The following is a 20,373-nucleotide window of genomic DNA, read 5'->3' on the forward strand; positions in this document are numbered from 1 at the left end:
AAACGAGGTATAAAAGTGGTGATGACGTACAACTCTGCAACACGAACACAGTTTTTTCATTCGCAAACTTCATAACTCTTCAGGTAAACCAAAGGGTTCTTATTCTAAAACCGGGGGTCAACAACATTCTCTTAGAGTCTCGATCGTCGTTTGCTACATAAACTCAGCATTCAAATTAATGGGCATGTGACAGCTCAAGTTCACCGCTGTCAGATATTGTCCTCCTTAAGCTTTCTCTTTCGGATTTTTCCTCAAGGTTTTAAAAACGTGTATGCTATGGGAGGTTTCCACACCCTTGTAAAAAAATGTTTCGCTCTCCTCTTCAACTGATATAAGATCTCACAATTCATCTCTTTTGGGGTACAGCGTCCTAGCTGTCATTCGTTCCCTTGTAACTGATGTGATTGTAACTGATGTGATGTGGATGTGGAGTAAGTTAGCCTTAGTGTATAATTTTATCTTTTTCCGACATAAGCCATGCCTAACTTGGACCGGGGCGAGTAAATGAACTTATACTGGGCTCATATGTTGGGCCATCATTCTCTGGGCCGGGTCCATGGATAAGAATGGGCCGTAGCTTCGAAAGCACGGCCCAACTTGTGAGAGATAGAGAGAGAAGGAGAGAGCTCTGGTGTTCGCTTCTGCATCTCTCTTCAATCCCTTTATCCTCTTCTTCCTCGGCTAGCTCTCTCAGAGACGAGCAAAGCAAGATGACTCCAGACGAGTCGTCGGTTCTAAACCCTAGACGAAGTTCCACGGCTTTTAGCTTCGTTCCAAATTGCATATCGTCGTTCTCACCGGCATTTTCTCAAACACCTTTTGGAGCGTCCAGGAGAAGGCACGTCGATTTTGTTCCACCATGTAAATTTCTTCGCGATCTCCATGAATCTTTCGCGTCAACTGCTGAAAAGTGCATCGTATTTTTTCACTCTTTGGCTTCTGAGAATCCGTTTCTGAACAAATTGATGTCGTTGTCTTCTGAGTTACAGAGTTTTCATCACCAGGTAAATAACTGCAAATTTCATGCTACCAACTGTATTTTGACGGTCTCGCGAAATTTGGATTCGTGTTTGTAATGCTACCTTCTCTTGCACTTCCATCCGTTTGTACAGTTTGATTTTCAGCTAGAATATGACCTGCTGCTTACGGTTAATTTTTTCCCGGGGGTTTCGATTTTTCTAATTTCTGCGGTACTTCTGTTGAATTCTATTTCAGATCCATGGTATGAACTCCAGGAATTTCCGAGCTCTCTCCAGTCACAACTTTGCGGCAGTTTTGCCTGGGGATTCGGTGGCAGGACTTTTGGTCACGAATGGTATTCAGAATTTCTTGAGCATCTACAACACACTGTTGGTCGTCAGGCTAGTTTTGACTTGGTTTCCGAACACACCTCCCGCCATTGTTAGTCCACTAAGGTAACTCTTCCTTGTTTTTGACATTCCTATTAAAAAAAGAAGAAAGAAGAAAGACGCTTTCACAATGATTGACTGTGAGCCTGGAATGAAATTTCTGAACTGAACATAGAAGTTGAAAGTTGAAAGTGGAAACTGTATGTTGTTTAAATTGTTAGTTCTACTGATCCAACTCATATTCAAATTCACATATACAAAACTACTGATTCAGCACATATATAAAACTACTGATTCAGCACATATACAAAACTACTGATTCAGCACATATACAAAACTACTGATTCAGTCATATGTCATCTTATGCTTAAGAAACATATCTTAAAAACTCTCCTGTCAATCAAATATTATGGATAAAAAAGCTGAAGAAAAATTCTTTCTTATATATTAGAAGAACAATAATTAGTTGTTAAGAACTTTAGAACCACTTTTTCTAAGGTTTGGAAAGCATCTTTTGTCGAAATTTTAAGTATTTAGTGCTGGTTTAGAACGAATTTTTAAGTGAACAGTTAGAAAGTCATTTCAAATAACCTCAACCTCATTGATCCGACACTGACAACAATCTTTGTGTTCATGGGTATTGCTCCACGACTGCCCCTTTTTAGTTTGTGTTCATAAAAACAGTTGTAATGTAAAATTTGGTGCTAATTGTCAAGGTTTGATTCTCTTTCAGCACGCTATGTGACCCATATTTGAACATATTTCGTGGGATTATCCCACCTCTTGGGGGGACACTTGATTTGTCTCCAATATTGGCATTCCTGGTCTTAAACGCCTTTACCAGCACCGCCGCTGCTCTTCCTGCCGAACTTCCAGTCCCAAATTCGTCTCCTGCAAATGCTACTCCTTCAAAAGGCTCATTTGATCTTACAACATCCCAAAAGAAATGGATCAGAAGGCTTCAGGGAAGTGTGGAAAATAAGGCTGATAGCGCTCGATAGCCCTCGAATTCAGGTTTGTATCAGTTGATTCAGCTCAATTCATTTGAAACTGTGACACTTTCATCCTTATAAAACTCTCTATTGTAAAGTGCGGTTGATGGGATTACTATTTTGTGCCACTTCTCTTGATTTTGTACTGTAAATCTTTTAGTTGAGTCATTTGGTGAGTTCACTTCTTCCATCTCCAATGTTCAAGGCATGTGATGTGCAGATAAGAAATATATATATTTTTAAAATTGCATGTAAATTTTATATTTTGTATAATTTTCAGACTATTTGTCTTCCCTGATTTTGTTCTATTTAATCCATTTCAATTTCCGCTAAAAAAAAAGATGAACCAAATGAAAGATTAAATATCCTTAAATTTAATGATTCGTCAACTTTTCACCAAATATGTGTTTCATAAGATGTTAATCTAGCAAGTTAATGGTTTTTTTTTTTTGTTCTTTAGCGATGTTTCTTAATTGTAATACACGTTCAAGCAGATCATTTAAATAATATTATTTGATTTTAACGTTTTCTAATATTGCTTTAATTCGTGTATTTAAAAAATATATTATACACGAGATTTTTAAAGGCAATTCTAACCCATGACAAAATACATATTTTTGTCCTTTTTTTAGTCCAAGGAGTGTTGTTCAAACCATCCACCTTTGGATGGTGATTAATGCAGTGATTAAATTACAATTTTAATTATTAATTTTAAATTTTAAAAATTGATTGAATAAAAAATATATTAATTACTCTTTAAAGTTTGAAATAAATAAATAAATAAATAAGGAAAATGCAAGTTGAGGATAAAAGTAGGATCAAAGAATTACATTCGTTAACCCACGGTTATAGATCTTTTATTAATTTGGTCGCGATCATATTCTAGGGTTTTACGTATTTAATCCGCAGCAATCTTGTAGCCGCCGATTCCATTGTTTTCTACTTCTTTGCTGTTCTAGTTGTTTCTCTTGTAGCCGCAGATTTATATCTGCACATTTTTGCGCGTAATTTCGACATCGGGGTTCTACATTCGAATGTTTCTACAATAATCAAACATTGCGCGATCCTCGCGAGTGCTAGATCGCTTTCGGTAGCCGATGGGATTCCATCGGCAGCGGCGGTGGAGGTTTCGATCGCCGTCGAACGAGCTGGTCACGGGATCGGTATATTTGTGTTGCTGCGGTTGAATCTTCACGCTCCGTCGGACTTAGCTGTCTCAAAGTGAGTTCAAATGGTAATTCTTTTGGATTCTGGACTTTCAAAGTTAGTTAACAGAGCATCTATACTTTACTGATGTCGTTTCATTTGCAAAAGTGCTATATGATTAAGACCTCTGAGATTGTGATTTAAGTAGGATTTTGTGTTTCACCCATTGTTTTTCAGGGCTGAAAGGAGTAAAGGACGTGGAGCTGACCTATCTGATAAACCGTTAGGGAAAGTCCCCTAAAGGTCTAGAAAGTAGAAGGTCAAGGGTCACTCTGCAAGTTCTCTCCGGTCTGTAAGATCCACATCGGTATTCATTGTAAAGGTACGAAAACCTTTCCCTAATAGACGCATTTTAAAATCGTGAGACCGACGACAATAAGTAATGGGTCATAGCGGACAATATATATCAGCGTGCTTGAGCTGTTACAAATGGTATGAAAGATAGGCACCGGGTGATGTGCCATGAGGACATTGGCCTACAAGGAGGTGGATCGTGAGATCTCACTTCATTTAGAGAGGGGAACGAAGCGTTCTAGGGTGTGGAAACCTCTCCCTAACCCTTTTTAAAATCTAACAAGCGTGTGGCTTGACGGTGATATTTAAAAATTAAAAGGTACTCGGTAGATAATGGTATTAGGCAATACATTTCAAATGTCCAATTGAGTAGATACAATAGTTCATCAGTGATTTTCTGTTCTTCTTTTTTTATTAGTTAACAATGATTGCTGATCTTTGACATTGACAGTGAATTTTATCCTTAATTCGTAAATTCAAGTTGCATTCCAAGTAATGCTACAATTCTATAACTGACTTCACACATGAACATATATGTCTCCCCTTCGCCTTGCTTGGTGGGCCTCGGGGAGTTATGTATTAGCAATGCTCACATGAATGTCATTTGGAGTTTGTCAGGCTTCTTGTGCTTCTTTTAAGGTGCTTCGAGTTTGGAATATTCTCCAACATTAGTGCTGAGGCTGTTGTTCTACTACTATATGAATCACTATACTATTCGTAATTAGTAAATATGCCCATTCTTGTTTTATACTTATTGATCACAATTTTCTTTCATAATTATTTGTTCTTAATTGGAGTCCCTGTCTTTAAGATTGCTTCCATTTTTTTGTTGGCTTTGGGCCATAGATCCTTTGCGGTCTATTGTTTTATGTAAAATGGTATGTATTCCCAGAATCTTGTCATCTGGTTAATGAGTAGAATCCTTCTTCTTTTTATGGGAGAAATAGGCTTTGGTTTGAGTTATAAATGAGTTTGGAGTTTGAGAACCACTGTGTATTAGGCCAATAAGATACATAGAACCACTGTGCCCTTGGAGGATAATTGGGCTTTTTTTTTTTTTTTAAGATAGTAATTTGTCTTAAAAATACTCCTAAATCTTTTAAAAGTTTCAATAATGCACCTAAATATCTTTACTCTTGGATGGAAACGGTTGGTATTTTGTTTCAAAAATACTCATGAACTTTTAATGGTGTTTTAAACATTCATTAATACCTACTTTTTTTAAAAAAAAGTTCAACAATATACTTGTCGTTAGTACTATGTTTAAAAAATACTAAAATACTAACGATAGAAGTATATTTTAACTTTTTAAAAAAGTGTAAGAGTATAATGAAACTTTTTAAAACTTAAAAGTATTTTGAAACCCTTTTGAAAGTTCAAGGGTATTTTTGAAACAAAGTATTAACGGTTTTCCTCTAAAACTATCCGTAAGGTTAACTTTGAACTTTTTTGAAAGTTCAAAGGTATTATTAAGACTTTTTCTCGAAAGTTTGGGGTATTTTTGAGATAAATTATTAAGTTTGATAGTATTTTTATGAATTTAGCCTTTTTAGAGGAAGAGGTGCACAAGTCGAAATGGGATGTCGAATTAGTGCTTTTCCCATGACCATGAATCCAAATAGTGTGAATGTTGAATGACCATTTGTAAATGTTCAATGGATCTTTCACTCCACACCTTAGTTCTTCATCAAGGGAATATGCACAAGTCGAAATGGGATGTCGAATTAGTGCTTTTCCCATGAACACGAATCCAAATAGTGTGAATGTTCAATGACCATTTGTAAATGTTCAATGGACCTTTCACTCTACACCTTGGTTCTTCATCAAGGGAATATGCACAAGTCGAAATGGGACGTCGAATCAGTGCTTTTTCCATGAACATGAATCCAAATAGTGTGAATGTTAATGACCGTTTGTAAATGCTCAATGGACCTTTCACTCCACACCTTGGTTCTTCGTCAAGGGAATATGCAGTTTACTAGGGAATATGCAGTTTTGTTAGTAAAGATTAGAATTCTGATCTGAATACCTTCTGTGGCATTTGACATTTAGTTTGGCTGTTGAAAACGTTGGCCTCGCACTACTGAAAGTAGTAGTAGTGGAAGGCTGAGTAATAGATAAGGGGTGTCCCAAATTCTGAAAGAAACTCCCTCTCTGTTGTTTTTGTCTAACATTATTATTGGGTTGGTGGTATCTTGTTTGTGCAATGCATTTATTTATATATGTTGTATTACAAAGTGGGTTGCGTGTTGTTACATACCTTTATTTGCTTTTCTTCACTCATTATCCTCTCCATTTACTCATTTTATATTACTTCTGATGCTAACACATTGGTTTCGTGTAGGGGTCGGTTTCCCTCTTCAAGAAACAACACGTCTAATAATAAGAGGTTTTTTTTTCTCTTCTTCAATATTATGAATAAACCACGAGGGACTTAGGACTTAAATATTTTAACAAGTTTGTACGTTAGTAGATAGGTTTGAGTTAAAATATTTGAGTTTACTACACAAAAGAGATACCCGTTGAGAATTCGAGTCATAAAAACAAATATGTATATTGCTAAATTTGTTTATTGTTTTTTTTTTTTTTTTTTTTTTGTAGTTCAAATTAGTCTTTAGGATCGAATATGATATCTAAATGTTTAGCTTTGCCTCTATAACTCAAGATTATCACAAAGTAACGTCACATTGCATTTGACCATCTTAGTTCTCAACAACACGATCTCTCGTGCTTCTACACTTATTGGGAACTTTATTGTGTTGAGCTTGGACCTTTCGTTAGGTTAAAACAAGGTTATTGTACTTTATCTATTAGGTGATTCAGACACTTATTTAGATCTATCGAAACATAATAATTCATATCAGACTTTGACTTTAGCGGCGTATGTCTATTGGGCTTCTATTGATTTAATGGTTGTATTCGAGTAAGTATCATATTCTTTCTCTAGATGATTTGTTCTATGTGCACAAACTAATTATTTGTTTAGTATTTAAATAGTTTCAAAATATTTGTAATAAATAGTTTATGTTAGCAAATTTAAAGGTGTATTTCTAAAATGTGAAACTAGCCCATACATATAAATGTATATTTTCTTTTGCTAAAATTTATAAAATCTACAAAATTACAAAATTAATTTCCTCCAAGTCGTTTTTCTTTTCTTTTGCTAAAATTTAAAAAAGAAAAAAAAGGAAATGGAACATTTTATTTATTCGTTAATAGTATAAATGTTTGTTCTTATCCTGAATCACATATTTTTTAGATAGAACGTTTTATTCGTTAATAGTATAAATGTTTATTCATATCGCGAATCACATATTTTTTGGATAGAACATTTTATTCGTTAATAGTATAAATGTTTATTCCTAAATCACATATTTTTCTTTTTTTGGCTAAAATTCAAAGAATAAAAGAACATATATTTTTCTTTTTTTGGCTAAAGTTTAAAAAATAAAAAGTAGACACGATCTTTTCATCTTTTCGTATTAACACATTACATCTTTTTTCTTTTTTCCGAATGTTTGATTCTCTTAATAGTATAAATGTTTATTCCTCTAAATATCACTCTTTTTCTTTAAGCTAAAATTTAAAGACATAAAAGCTGACACGAACATTGATTCTCTTAATAGCACAAATGTTCATTTCTCGTGTTAATACATAATGTCTTTTTTTCTTTTAGTTGGTTAAAATTTAAAAAAGAACTGTTACATTTTATTCTCTTTATAGCACAAATGTTCATGTCGTGTATCATATCTTTTTTTCTGTTTTTTTTTTGCTAAAATTTAAAAAAAAAAATGGCAGCTACAAACATTTGATTCTCTTAATAACATAAATATTTATTATCGAAGAAAACATCATACAATTAAATCGAAAAAGAGAAAGATAAAAAAAAAAAAAAAAGTCAAAAAGANTTTAAAAAAAAAAATGGCAGCTACAAACATTTGATTCTCTTAATAACATAAATATTTATTATCGAAGAAAACATCATACAATTAAATCGAAAAAGAGAAAAAAAAAAAAAAAAAAAAAAGTCAAAAAGAGGACTCACTGAGATACTCCCGACTATTCCCCATGATTAGGATAAACCAAATGACTAGGAAATACGATGGATTTTTTTTTTCCGATAAGTATAGAAATCAATCGTTTGAGGCTCATTCATTTCCACGGGAATTAGTGAAGAACGAGAGAAGTGAACTGAGTCAACAACAATTCATTTAAAATAAATTCTCAAAAGTGTACTATATCAACTTAAGTATAACTCAATTGACTTAACACGTTTGAATCTCCCACGTGTATATAAAAGTGTATTATGATTTCCAATACAAATTTTCTTTTGATTTAATCCATATTCTTCATGAAAAAAGCAACCCACTTGCACTTGGAATTGGAGAAGTGAAGCACTAAGAACCAAACCATTCCGAGTGCGTTCGTCCATATCTGTAAATTTTAATCTCGAAAAAATCGCATCCCTCTTTTAAAAATGATACGATATTGTCTATTTTAATAATACTTTTACTTTCAATCTTCTTTCGAGAATGTTAGTAAAGTTGCAACAAGGTCAAATAATCTCAAAACTCGAGATCGAGACACTGTAAGAAAATATAAACTAAACAAGTCACGAGAAAGAAAAAAAAAAGACCCAATGGCTCGTAACTGAACGTCAATGACTATTTAACCTCTAATCGTCAAAAAAACGTCTAACAGATCACTGAAAACTTTCAACTTTATATCAATAGGTAATCCATTCTTAAAATTTCAATTTTTTAAAATTTACGAGCCTACTAGATATCAAATAGATTAGGACTATGTTCACGGCTCTATTACGGATCAGACGAACAAGACGACAACATAGCGGAAAAGCACCAACGAGGGACCTCGCTTTTCGAGACATATTTTTTTTTGGTAGGGTTTGGGCCACTTAGGCGTCCTTTAAGTGAATTGTGGATATAATGGAAGTAAAAGGAAATCTCACATACTTAGAATTGTAGTGGACAGCACCAAGCACGCCTCATCCCTCCCTGTCGCTTTGCCTAATGATTTACACCTCAAAGTTTCTCACTTTTCTTGTGTGCACTTACGTTCTCAACTTTTCCTTTTCCTTTTCATATTACTCCACCCGAGCATAAGGCAACTAGTTAAAACATGTTTCTCGATAATCTGTGGGGTCACCCGCCCCAAACACGAAGGATAGTCCCTTCTTAAACGAGGAACATAGTAGCTAGTGAAAAGAACTAAATAGCGTCGGGAACGGAGATTATATTTCCATCCCGTTCCAACTTTGCCAAATCTCAGTCCTGCCCCTATTGAATTTTCACCTCGATATCTGTACTTATTGGGAATGAGGACTGAAATTGGAGGCCGAGACTGAAAAGGCTTCCCTGTTCCCGGTTCGTGGACATCTCTATTTTCGATTGAATCAAATATACAAGAATGTACGAAAAATATTAATGAATTCGAAAGATTCATGAACCAAATCTTCATAATAATTCTCAACATCAGGTGCATCATTACCAACGTGTTACCGACAATACTATAAATGAATAAGAACACAATTAATCCCTTAAAAATGATTGACGTTTTAAAAATGTTTTGACTTTGTGCGTTGGAGCCCACAATGATGTATTGACTTAATATCCTATCCCGTTTGTTTCAATGCTAAAAAATTCTTGAAAACGATTGAAACGAAGCCGCCCATCTCCAAAACAAATATTTTAAAAAATTCAATAATATCCTTAAAATCCTTCAATTTTTAAAAAATTCATTAATAAAATTTAAATAATTCTTCCGCTACCAACAATACTAACTGCATGCACGTTCTAGGATGCTCTTATAATACGAAATCGTGGAAAAAGCTATACTTTTATAAGAAATCCACGTACCGTCATGATGTCGGGAGCTTGTAACATTTGCCAAATGTTAAGCGCTTACACAGTAGGGTTGAGACCTACAAATTTTTAACGTCTTCTCGTTTAACCCTTTTAACATTGTTCTTAGTTCCCCAGCTAACAAGTGAGGGTGTTAGCTCGGGTTGAATCTATACTCACTTACCCGTAATCTAATATCTTACAAAAATATCTTTCGGTTCGATATTTAAATAATAATAATTATTATTATAATAATAGGTAGTTAAAAGTGGAGTATCCAACAAAATTTTGGTAGTGGAGTCACCCCACGCTTGCAAGAGCCTTTCTCAATCCAATCCTAACATCCCACAATCTGTAGCAGTGGAACCAACACGACATATTCCTCCACCTTTTCGGAGGTCGGATATTCGATAACGTTCACTTATTAAAAAATTAAATAGGGAGGTGAAATTAAAAAAAACGTTAATATAAAAATCGAGTTAGTTAAACATGAAGTACGAGAATACGAGCAAATGGTCGTGAACGTGTTCTCGAGACACGTGTTCTTAACTTTATGATTAATTGACGAGACGTTTTATTAGGTTTTAAATGGACGAAGTATTGATAAGAGGTTTAAGATAAAACCCGAGTGATTAAATTTCGGAGGTGGAAATATAAAAATGGATGGAATAATATGGCAATTAAAAATAATTAATTAATCAAATAAAAGCCATTAAATTCGAGTAATTTAAAAAAAAAAAAAAAAAAAAAAATTGCTCCTACTATAAAAGGATTCTCACAAGCATCTCAAAAAATCCCGCCCAAAACTTCCGCCTCCCTGTTTCATAGACTCTCTCATTATATTCCCATTTTCCCCCTTTCTTGCTCCGTAAGGCGATGGGCCCAGCAGTTCTGAGTTCCCACACCAATGGCTTCTCCAAATCAGTAGATCGAAACTTCGAAGAGAAAAGCAATTACATCAATGGAGATTCTTCTCATGAATCGGTAATCAATACTGTTAATGGCAACGATTGCTATTGGTTCGAGGAAATCATCGATGAAAATCTCAAATGGTCTTTTGCTCTGAATAGGTATTTGATTTCGCTAATTAACTTCCAAATCTCTTCGTATTTCTCCGTTCTAATTCCATCGCCGATTCATTTGTAAATCCGTTTCTTCTCTTCAGCGTTCTGCAGAAAGGAACCAGCGAGTTTCAGGATATTGCGCTATTAGATACCAAGTGTTTCGGAAAAGTGCGTTTATCAAGTTTTGATTTCCGTTTCTGTTCGGCGATTTTCTGCGATTCTTGAAAATTTTCAATCGGATTCGTTTGTTCTTTTCTCGATTAACTGTATGAGATGATCTGATTAAGATTTGTGAGTGTAGGCATTGATGATCGACGGGAAGATGCAGAGCGCTGAAGCCGATGAATTCGTCTATCATGAATGCTTGATTCATCCCGCACTATTATGCCATTCCAAGTGCGTTTTCCTTTTGCACCATGATTTGTTCACATCTCCAAATTATTGTTTAAATTAATAAAAATATTAGTAAACTTTTTTTCTTTTTTTTTAACACTTTAAAAAAAATTTAAACTATGATTATTTTATATCAAATACCTTTCCACTTTTAAATTATTTAAAAAATACATTAAAAAAAATTTATACAGTTTAAAAATATCTTTTATCTTTAATAATATATTAAAAAAATATCCATGAATTTTTAAAAATAGTATTGACACTCTTAATTTTTATAAAAAAAATTTAACAACGAAAACTATTAATTTACCACTCATTGTTTTCCTCGTACTCATGGTAAAACAAAAAATAACTGTAGTGTTATTTTTTAAATACAGTGATAATCATTCTGTTTATATCTTAATAATAATAATTTTTTTAATTTTTTTTAAAAAAAATTAAAGGTATTTTGAGTTTTTTTTTTTAAATTAAAAATATTTTTGAAACACTTTTAAAAGTTTAAATGTATTTTTTAAAGTAGGTTTTTTTTTAAAGCATGTTTTTTTTTATAAGATAAAGTTGGAGTATTTTTATTAATTTAACCAAATGTTTTTAGTATTTTTATTAATTTAACCCAAATGTTTTTACTTTTCCTTATTATTAAATGAAACATACAATACTATAATGAATAGAGGATCGAATCTCCTCCTCGCCAACTAAAAAAAGTTCAATAACTTTTTATTTTATGAATAGTTCTTTAAAAATTTCAGGATGATTTGACTCATGTTTTTGTTTTATTCCTTTTTTTTCCCAAGATTAATTTAGGAAAAGAGTGAATAACCAATAGAAAATAAAAATTTATACCTGTACCTTCTCTTAAGAAAACAAAATTTTAATAATTGTATAATAATGTGAAGTTTATAGCTTTGGAATTAACTTAATATTATTATAATACAATTATTTACAGCCCGAAAACTGTATTCATAATGGGAGGTGGGGAAGGATCAGCAGCCAGAGAAGTCCTCAAACACAAATCAATAGAAAAGGTTGTCATGTGCGATATCGATCAGGTAATATTACTCGAACCTCTTCAATGTTCGTTGAACAAAAAAAAAATTATTACTAAATTTATTTAATTTTCATTCACAAAACCTCTGTGTTGTTTGCAGGATGTAGTGGATTTCTGCCGTAAATATTTGACGGTGAACCACGAGACATTTTGTCACAAAAAACTTCATCTCGTAATAAACGACGCCAAGTAAGTTAATTAATAATTTATTTATACATAAAATTTCTTTTAAATTTTGATTATAATTTGAAAACATAAACTAAAAGAAAAAGACTTTGAAAAGGGCGGAATTGGAAAAGAGAAAGGAGAAATATGATATAATTATAGGAGACCTAGCAGACCCTGTTAAAGATGGGCCTTGCTACAAGCTCTACACCAAATCCTTCTACCAGGAGATCGTCAAGCCAAAGCTCCACGACAATGGCATCTTCGTAACTCAGGTTTCTCAATCTTATTATATATAAACTGCATTATTCATTTAATTTTTTTACAATATAGTTTTTCGATAACTCTTAAGGTTTGCAGGCAGGACCTGCCGGAATTTTCACCCACAAAGAGGTTTTTACCTCCATATATAACACAATCAAACACACATTCAACTGTAACTATCTCTCCCTCTCTCAGTAATTATGAATTTTTAACCATTTTGTTGAAACCCCAAGTAAGATTAGTTGAACTCCTCTGTTTCTTGCTGCAGATGTGATTGCTTACACGGCTTACATACCATCTTTTGCAGACACATGGGGATGGGTTATGGTATGAGATATTTAAATTTAGCGAAGTCATGTCTGTTGTGAATGAATTTAACTTTATGTTGTTAAAAAACAGGCATCAGATCATCCTTTCTGTATAAAATCTGAGGAATTGGATAAGAGAATTGAAGATAGAATCGATGGGGAGTTGCTCTATTTAACTGGTCCTTCCATTGTGTCCTCCACCATTATCAACAAGATGGTTTCTTTAGCGTAAGTTCATCCAACTTTATCCAATATTATTCTCGACCGATCGTTCATAGATGTTTCAAAATTACTATTGAAATATAAATTTGTCATTAAATGGGATATGAAATTGTGTGGTAGATGTCTACCATTCTCTTGTTCAAGATTTTTGTAACAGTTCAAGTTCACCAACCAGTAGATATTGTTTTATTTGAATTTTTCCTCAATGTTTTTAAAATGGGTATGCTACGTAGAGGTTTCCGCACCATTATAAAAAATGTTTTGTTCCCCTCTCTCACTGATGTAAGATCCCACGTCGGTTGGAAAGGGGAACGAAACATTGTTTATAAAGGTGTGGAAACCTCTCCCTACAAAATCGTGAGACTGATGATGATACGTAATGGGTCAAAGCGGATAATATCTACTAACGGTGGACTTGAGCCGTTACAATCTCAATTTCTATTCAAGATTCTAATGATTTTGAGTTGATGAGTGATTTAATGTTTATAACTTTGATTTTGAGTTGATGAGTGATTTAATGTTTATAACTTCGATTCGATCAGGTTGTTGAACGAAACTCATATCTACACTGAAACTACTGCAAAATTCATACATGGTCAAGGAGTTGGATTCAAGCAACAAAATGGCGGGAGTTGTCGTGGTGTATAAATATAATAATTAAAGAGCTTAAACTATAACACTTTAATTATAGACATCATTAAGAAGCCCAATCAACATTTGTACTCTTTTAACTTAAATAAAGTGTTGGAGAATAGTTTTATTTTGTATATGCAAAGGTAAACACTATTGGATATTGGATATGTAATAGATAAATGTGTTTAGTAAGCTAAAATCTTTGGTAATGGATATTACTATTACTATCATAGATCATCATTACTCGTTTTTTAATACCAAATCTATAATTGAGAGATATTAAGATTTCAATTATACTCACGTCGTGATTGTCTTGGCACTCTGTAGCAGCGAAAGTGTTTATACCGTTGTCTCTTCGGTGAATCATGTCTCGCCATTATCAAATCTAATTAAGTCGAGGCGATCCATCTTCTAAATGAATTGATGATGAGTGTAACAATTCAAGCTCGCTACTCGTAGATATTTTATGCTTTGACCCATTATATTTAGGTGTCGGCCTCACAGTTTTAAATCGCATCTACTAGAGAGAGGTTTCCACTCTCTTATAAGAAATATTTTATTCCCCTCTCCAACTAACTTGTGATCTCACAATCCACCTCTCTTAGGATCATTGTCCTTACTGACACACTATTTGGTGTCTGACTCTGATACCATTTGTAACAGCTAGAAGGCTACCACTGGTCGATACTGTTCACTTTGACCTATTACGTATTGTCGTCAGTTTCAAGGTTTGATAACGTGTCAGTTAGGGAGAGGTTTCCATACCATTATAAGTAATGTTTCGTTCTCCTCTCCAATTAATGCGGGATTTCATAATCCACCCATTTTAAGAGCCCAACGTCCTCGGTGACACAACGGGCCATGTTTGACTCTGGTACCATTTATAGCGGCTTCAAATTTGGGTTGATAGAAGCATCGTAAATATGGCTGTTATTGCGTGGTCAGTTTGTTATTGTATTGTCCGCCAAAAAAAATAAAAATGCAAAATTCAATAATTTTCCAAATTGTTTTGGGTATTGGGCCGTTAACAGCTTATCGGGCAGCTACGCTGCTGGGCTTTTAAAAAGCCCGCGGACGATATTGGAGGGGATAAAATGGATTAGACGCAATCTCCTTGAAGGGAAAGGATCGTCCGATTGTCCTATCGTCAATGGCGACACCAACCACTCCTTCGCTAATTAGTTCGGAGCAGTTCAAATCGTTCACTTCAATCCTTCCGCCTCTGCCGCTGAGATTTACCGCCGCCAAAACTAAGAATCAATGGCGAGTGAGGTGCGCATTGTCCTCAAACAATTGGCGGGAGAGCAGGCGACTGTTCTCCATCTCTCTTGTCTTCTCAAATTTGTTCCTGATTCCTCACCGTATGCGTCGTTATGTTCATCGAATTATATGTCGTTTATGTTAGTGCTACTGGATGGCAAAATTCGTTGAGTACAGTTTAAAATGTTTTCTCTGCAGATGCCTCTGCCGGAAGCTTTCTGGACAAATACGTGAAGAAGTAACGATCGTTTGATATTTGTTTGAGAATTTCCCTGTCTGCTGAGGTTCATCGAACTTATTCTGATGCATTCTATTCAGGAAAAAGCTGGATCCGCTTGAAGTTTATGTTCCAGCCGTCATACTGACGCAGTTACAAATCAAAGACGTCGGTAATTAAGCAAGATATCTTCTACGTTTCTGTATTTTTTGGACTTTGTGTGCACTTTATAAACAAAATTTTCATCGTTTGTGTGTAGGCTTGATCCGTGGTTCAAAATTTCACATGTAAAAGCATACGTGTTTGTTGATATCTACGCAATTTTATGTAATGCTAACTGTTTTTTCTTATCAATCGCAGGAAAAATTTTGGAAAGTAGTAAACCAGAATACGCGACATGCCGATCTCTCTTGCGTTCTGGAATTGCATCATCACTTCGCGTAAATATTCGAGCAGTAAGTTGAAAGCCTTCTGCAATTATTGCATATTCCTCGATCTTTCCTGCTCTTTCAAATTCCCGTACTCCATTTGACGTCGTAGAGTTCGAGTATTCCCGTTTTCCTTTCCGTACGCTGTTGTCAAATTAATTACTCAATTCTGTTAGCTACTGTTGTGAAGCATTTTACTCAATTCATTTTGAAAAGAAGCTTGATATCAGAACAGTTGTTACTAAGATCAAACTCCGGCAATTTTAATCCCTCTCTATTTTATATATTTGTTCATGCGTTGCTCACCTAGGAGAGAAGTGTTTGAGAATATATTGATAAGATTGAATTTACTCTGATCTATCCATTAAGTTTTTGGATTTCGCGGTAATAGAATGCATGTGCTCGTTTAGGCAAGCTTGCCTTATTTAAACTGAATACATGCATATGTAGTCCTCATTGCTATTCTGATATTTCATATTGGATGTTATTTACAGCAATACTGTTTATTCTCGATTGCATTTACTTCTCTTCAGTTATTTACGTTCGTGAATTTTTAAAGAGTTGTGGAAATTTTTGTTTCAACAATAGGTTGCACAATATGCCTTGGAGGATGGAAATGGAAACATTGCGTTTGACAATGTTGATCAATGTCTCAGGTTTTTGTTAGCCTTTTTTGAGTTCAGAGGAATCTGATTTTGAGGATAATGTCAAATTCAGCCTTAAAATGATAGCTTCTGCTGCTTGTGGTAGTTTATGTGATGTGAGGGACTTGTTATTACTTAATTCTGAATGTTATGGCCTGAAAATCCATCCGAATCTTACACTTTTTGCGTCTATTAAATGATCCATTTCTAACTTTTGTAAACATTTGAACTTGTGAAGAGCCCTGGAAGAACTTGATTCTTCCCTTTTACGTGCCACAAGAAATGATCGGGGAACCTCAATTGAGTCAATGAAGACCAATATTGACACTGCCGTCCTTGCTCTAGACCGGTAACCTACTTTTGATTCATTAATAAGGAACATATATGATCGGGCATCTCATTTTTCATTCAAGACTTTCTAAGTTTGGATTTGTGTTCTGGAAGCCTGAATTTCTGTAGTAGTCTATGTGGGGATTTGCAGAGAAATGGATAATAAAAGCGTGAACTTACATAGATTTTGTTGAGTTTCCAAGAGGGTAAGTTTAAAAACTAAGCTTATAATCTATTAGTTAAGAACATATTCTTAGGTAGTTAAATCGAGATTCGTGCTCATATTATGACTTACAGAGCACATCCTTCAGGAATCAGAATGTTTCAGTGTCTAATCGAGACCATATCTAATCTCACAACCATTCAGTATCTTTTATGTTTCTGAACAAAGATGCTAAAAGTCTTCCTTTATTACAGGCTCCTTCAAACTGTTCCTCCTGATGTCCTGGCTAAAGGGAAGGCTATTGCTGATGCTTATAATACTCCGGAAGAGGAAGAAACCGAAATTGCAGACCCAGAACTGAAGCAGTTGGAATCAATTTTATGATATAGATGTCCAGTAGAACTGAGGATTCATCCCAACTCAAGCAATCTTCTTTAATGTGAGTATTCCATTCTCGAAATTAAATGTGTTAAATAACAGTAATATATTTACGCATACTTGACACCCTTAACATATTATTTAATTTATATAGGTCCAGTTTGATGAGGTAATTGTCTTCACTCTTCTCTTACATTTTTGGTTTTGGAAACTTTTAATTGTTCTCATTTGTTTTTTTCATTGTTAAGCTTTTAAGTTGTTTTTTTCCGTTCGAATAAATTAAGTTTGTAACGACCTATGCCTAGGATTCAGAATTTAGATTCGGCTACCCTGGAGCTTTTATGATTGAGACACCGAAAAGAAAGGTACACTTTATTGGTCTAAGTAGTAACTTTCAATTTTTCAAGTCTTTCTTAGTCATCCTAGTCTCAAGATCATTATCATTCTGATATAGTCTCAGTTCATTCATATACTCTTCATTTACTTGAGTGTCACATATACCCCCAGCTTTCGCCTTGGTTTGTCCTATATAGGTAGTAACTTTCGATTCTTTTAAGCTTTTTTTTAGTCATCCTATCCTTAGTATTACTCTCATTCGAATGTGATCTCAATCCATTTATGTACCACTTTTTAACTCATAGAAACATAGAAACAGGAATAAATAGGAAATGTGATAGAGAGGCATTCAATTAAACGTTTACCATTACATTTTTAGTTATAAAACCAACCTTGGGCCGAGTACTAATTTCTTCGGCCCATTAATAACGTTGGGCTTGAACAAGCCTTATATGAAAAAACACTCTTTCCTTATTTATTCTTTAAAGCATACGGGCATTGCTATATGTACCTCTCTCTACTTTTTCATCATCTAACAGCCCTTGAATCTAAATATTATCAGATTTACTCTCTTTTCACTAATATTAGATTAAACGAGTTACTAATCTATATCTCTCTTTTATATTAGTGAGCTTAAGTTTGTTTAATATTTTGCTAACACTGACTTTCAAGAACTCAAAAACAATGGTTCGAGGACGGAGAAATTTCACAAATTATATGTTGGTCGAGAAATGAAATGACCTTCAACAAAATAGAAGAATTGTACACGAGTCCTATGCTTAAGATGGAGGTAATAGTTTATGAAGTTTGCAAAATTTTTAGTCAGTCAATTTTTATAGTATTTATAATGCAGTATTCATATGTTTGACTTAGATTCTCCGATTAAATTGGAAAAAAAATATATTAATACTTTCAACTTATACACTATATTTTCAAATCTAACAAGTTTAGTATAAAATTAAAATTAAAATTATATATGTATATATATATATATATATAGGTGTCCTCTAGTATTTCAAGTTATGAAGATTGCTTCAAATATTTTCTAAATTGAATCCTTCTTTTTACCATCTTGTTGAAATATACATAAATTAATATTTTAACATTATTTGAATATTTTATTGAAAATGAAATCAATGGTTTTTGTTTTTTTTTTTTTTTTTTGAGCCTCTAACTAACTATTATTGAGAAGATGATGAGGAAAACTTTGAAGGTTAACAAAAGGTAATTGTAGTGTAAAAAGGCAAAAAAGTTTGGAAGGAGTAAAAAGAAATAACGAGGATGGTGGAGGGTATTTTTGACTTTTAAGAAGGGAGAGTGCCACGTCATCAGGGTAATGGTGGTGAAGAGGGTAGAATTAGAATAGTTGATGATCCCAATGAAGGGTCCTTTATATTATTATTATTATTATTATTATTATTATTATTATTATTATTATTATTAGTTTCATTTTCAGCTTTCCCTTTTCCCTACAAACCGAAATATTCTTACCATCCCAAATTCAACACCCTTCATTTATTTCAAATTTTCACTTTTAAAAAATGTTTTTAACATTAAAAAAACATTTCCAATAGTTCCTTTCTTTTTTTTTCTTTTTTTTATTGTTCTTTTGGTTCTTTATTGAAAATCTTACCCATTGACTAACATTTGTCTTTGTGAGTAATTTCTAGTTGAGTTTCAAAAGCATTCTTGAAATCTTACGCAGTTTTGAAAAATATGAACATTGAGTTGTTTTCAAAAGTGCTTTTCAAAAACCAAAATATCAAACATAGTCAAGTAATATTCACAACTTCAATTTTTTTTTAATTAATTATATTCAACATATATTTTTTTTTTAATTATAATTACTTTAGATACCAACCTATACACATGCTTCCCAAAATAAGTTTAAATTGTCACTAAGTGGCCAAATTTATCGTGGAAGAAGAATCAGTCTTTCCATTTAAATGAGCGTGAGTTAAAAGATTGCCAACTTTAGCTATAAATTTACATACATTATATAATTTCAAGTACGATAAGAACGAATAAATAAGGCAACCAAATTATGAGTGCAAATTATTTTCACATCTCAATAATTGAAATCGAAAATAAAAAAAGCGATAAAAGTCTGCCTCCCAACCAAATAATTCAATAAAAAAAAAAAATGGTCCAAAAAACAGAGAAATTATGATAATTTCAATAGGTTAGGGTCCCCAAAACTTAGAAATTTTCTTCACCTTCCTTTCATTATTCCTCTCAATCATTACTGGTCAAATCCTGCAATATGTACCCAGAATAGTCAAACATGAATAATACCTCTTATTTTTATTTTTACATTAAAAGATTCAACTGATTGGATAATTATTATTTACCTAAAAGGTTACTCATAGGAACCTTTTCTACGATTAAACAGTACATTCATTTTCTTTGTTATTTTCTTGGCTAATTAATTTAATCTTATTTCTTTCTTTTTCTTTCTTTGAGCTTTTAGTTCTAAATTTTAATATCTTTTAATTTATTTATCATTATTTTTCGTAACAATTTCGCATGAATTAATAACATATACTATAATTGACACTGATTTTTCAATAATTGTTTTAACATAAAGTATTTGTGGGTCTCAATTATNTTTTTTTTTTTTTTTTGGTAAATAAAAATGTATTTTTATTATCATATAAAATAAATTTTAAATTATACCGTTCTAAAGTTAGCATTTCAATTATGTTTTAAGATTTGAAATGCTCTAATTTTACTATTGAACTTGATTTTTTTTTAATAAAATATTTTTGTAAAGTTATCGGTAAATTGTTAATATATAAATTTAGGAGGCATAAATACA

General features: G+C 33.1%; 3 protein-coding genes and 1 long non-coding RNA gene across 6 annotated transcripts; all 4 read left to right on the plus strand.

Moving 5' to 3' along the window:
- The first annotated feature begins 632 nt into the window (after positions 1-632).
- On the plus strand, positions 633-2,586 carry LOC111806003 (ylmG homolog protein 2, chloroplastic). The gene is made up of 3 exons (XM_023691324.1): positions 633-1,004; positions 1,216-1,415; positions 2,083-2,586. The coding sequence occupies exons 1-3, from the start codon at positions 711-713 to the stop codon at positions 2,348-2,350; spliced, it is 762 nt and encodes a 253-aa protein (XP_023547092.1). The 5' UTR covers positions 633-710; the 3' UTR covers positions 2,351-2,586.
- Positions 2,587-3,169: 583 nt separating this feature from the next.
- Positions 3,170-6,722, plus strand: LOC111806004. Its single transcript, XR_002816727.1, has 2 exons — positions 3,170-3,575; positions 3,725-6,722. It is a non-coding gene; the product is annotated as an uncharacterized LOC111806004 (long non-coding RNA).
- A 3,757-nt stretch (positions 6,723-10,479) lies between these two features.
- LOC111805620 (thermospermine synthase ACAULIS5-like) lies at positions 10,480-14,029 on the plus strand. Its single transcript, XM_023690756.1, has 10 exons — positions 10,480-10,772; positions 10,868-10,934; positions 11,068-11,162; positions 12,106-12,208; positions 12,308-12,396; positions 12,491-12,647; positions 12,733-12,808; positions 12,905-12,963; positions 13,036-13,172; positions 13,709-14,029. Exons 1-10 carry the CDS (start codon positions 10,579-10,581, stop codon positions 13,812-13,814), a joined length of 1,083 nt encoding a protein of 360 aa, XP_023546524.1. The 5' UTR covers positions 10,480-10,578; the 3' UTR covers positions 13,815-14,029.
- Positions 14,030-14,908: 879 nt separating this feature from the next.
- On the plus strand, positions 14,909-18,390 carry LOC111805621. Of its 3 annotated transcripts, XR_002816686.1 has the most exons (9): positions 14,909-15,160; positions 15,258-15,297; positions 15,378-15,448; positions 15,637-15,731; positions 16,293-16,360; positions 16,587-16,697; positions 17,096-17,280; positions 17,374-17,388; positions 17,525-18,390. XR_002816686.1 is itself a non-coding variant. In XM_023690758.1 (7 exons), exons 1-7 carry the CDS (start codon positions 14,950-14,952, stop codon positions 17,223-17,225), a joined length of 726 nt encoding a protein of 241 aa, XP_023546526.1. In that variant the 5' UTR covers positions 14,909-14,949; the 3' UTR covers positions 17,226-17,401. The 3 variants fall into 3 exon arrangements, 1 of the variants encoding a protein (XP_023546526.1); XR_002816685.1 differs by having other exon boundaries at positions 17,374-17,601; XM_023690758.1 differs by lacking the exon at positions 17,525-18,390 and having other exon boundaries at positions 17,096-17,401.
- The last annotated feature ends 1,983 nt before the right edge of the window (positions 18,391-20,373 follow it).

The sequence above is a fragment of the Cucurbita pepo genome, chromosome LG11 (assembly GCF_002806865.2).
Source record: "Cucurbita pepo subsp. pepo cultivar mu-cu-16 chromosome LG11, ASM280686v2, whole genome shotgun sequence".
NCBI lineage: Eukaryota > Viridiplantae > Streptophyta > Magnoliopsida > Cucurbitales > Cucurbitaceae > Cucurbita > Cucurbita pepo.

Excerpts from the sequence above, each read along its gene's own strand:
- LOC111805620 (XM_023690756.1), top strand. The coding sequence starts at position 10,579 with ATGGGCCCAGCAGTTCTGAGTTCCCACACCAATGGCTTCTCCAAATCA. Across the intron at positions 10,773-10,867 it reads TGGTCTTTTGCTCTGAATAG|CGTTCTGCAGAAAGGAACCA; the intron begins GTATTTGATTTC and ends TCTTCTCTTCAG. Across the intron at positions 12,809-12,904 it reads AATCAAACACACATTCAACT|ATGTGATTGCTTACACGGCT; the intron begins GTAACTATCTCT and ends TTCTTGCTGCAG.
- LOC111805621 (XM_023690758.1), top strand. The coding sequence starts at position 14,950 with ATGGCGACACCAACCACTCCTTCGCTAATTAGTTCGGAGCAGTTCAAA. Across the intron at positions 15,298-15,377 it reads CTGGACAAATACGTGAAGAA|GAAAAAGCTGGATCCGCTTG; the intron begins GTAACGATCGTT and ends CATTCTATTCAG. Across the intron at positions 16,361-16,586 it reads AATGTTGATCAATGTCTCAG|AGCCCTGGAAGAACTTGATT; the intron begins GTTTTTGTTAGC and ends GAACTTGTGAAG.
- LOC111806003 (XM_023691324.1), top strand. The coding sequence starts at position 711 with ATGACTCCAGACGAGTCGTCGGTTCTAAACCCTAGACGAAGTTCCACG. Across the intron at positions 1,005-1,215 it reads TACAGAGTTTTCATCACCAG|ATCCATGGTATGAACTCCAG; the intron begins GTAAATAACTGC and ends ATTCTATTTCAG. Across the intron at positions 1,416-2,082 it reads GCCATTGTTAGTCCACTAAG|CACGCTATGTGACCCATATT; the intron begins GTAACTCTTCCT and ends ATTCTCTTTCAG.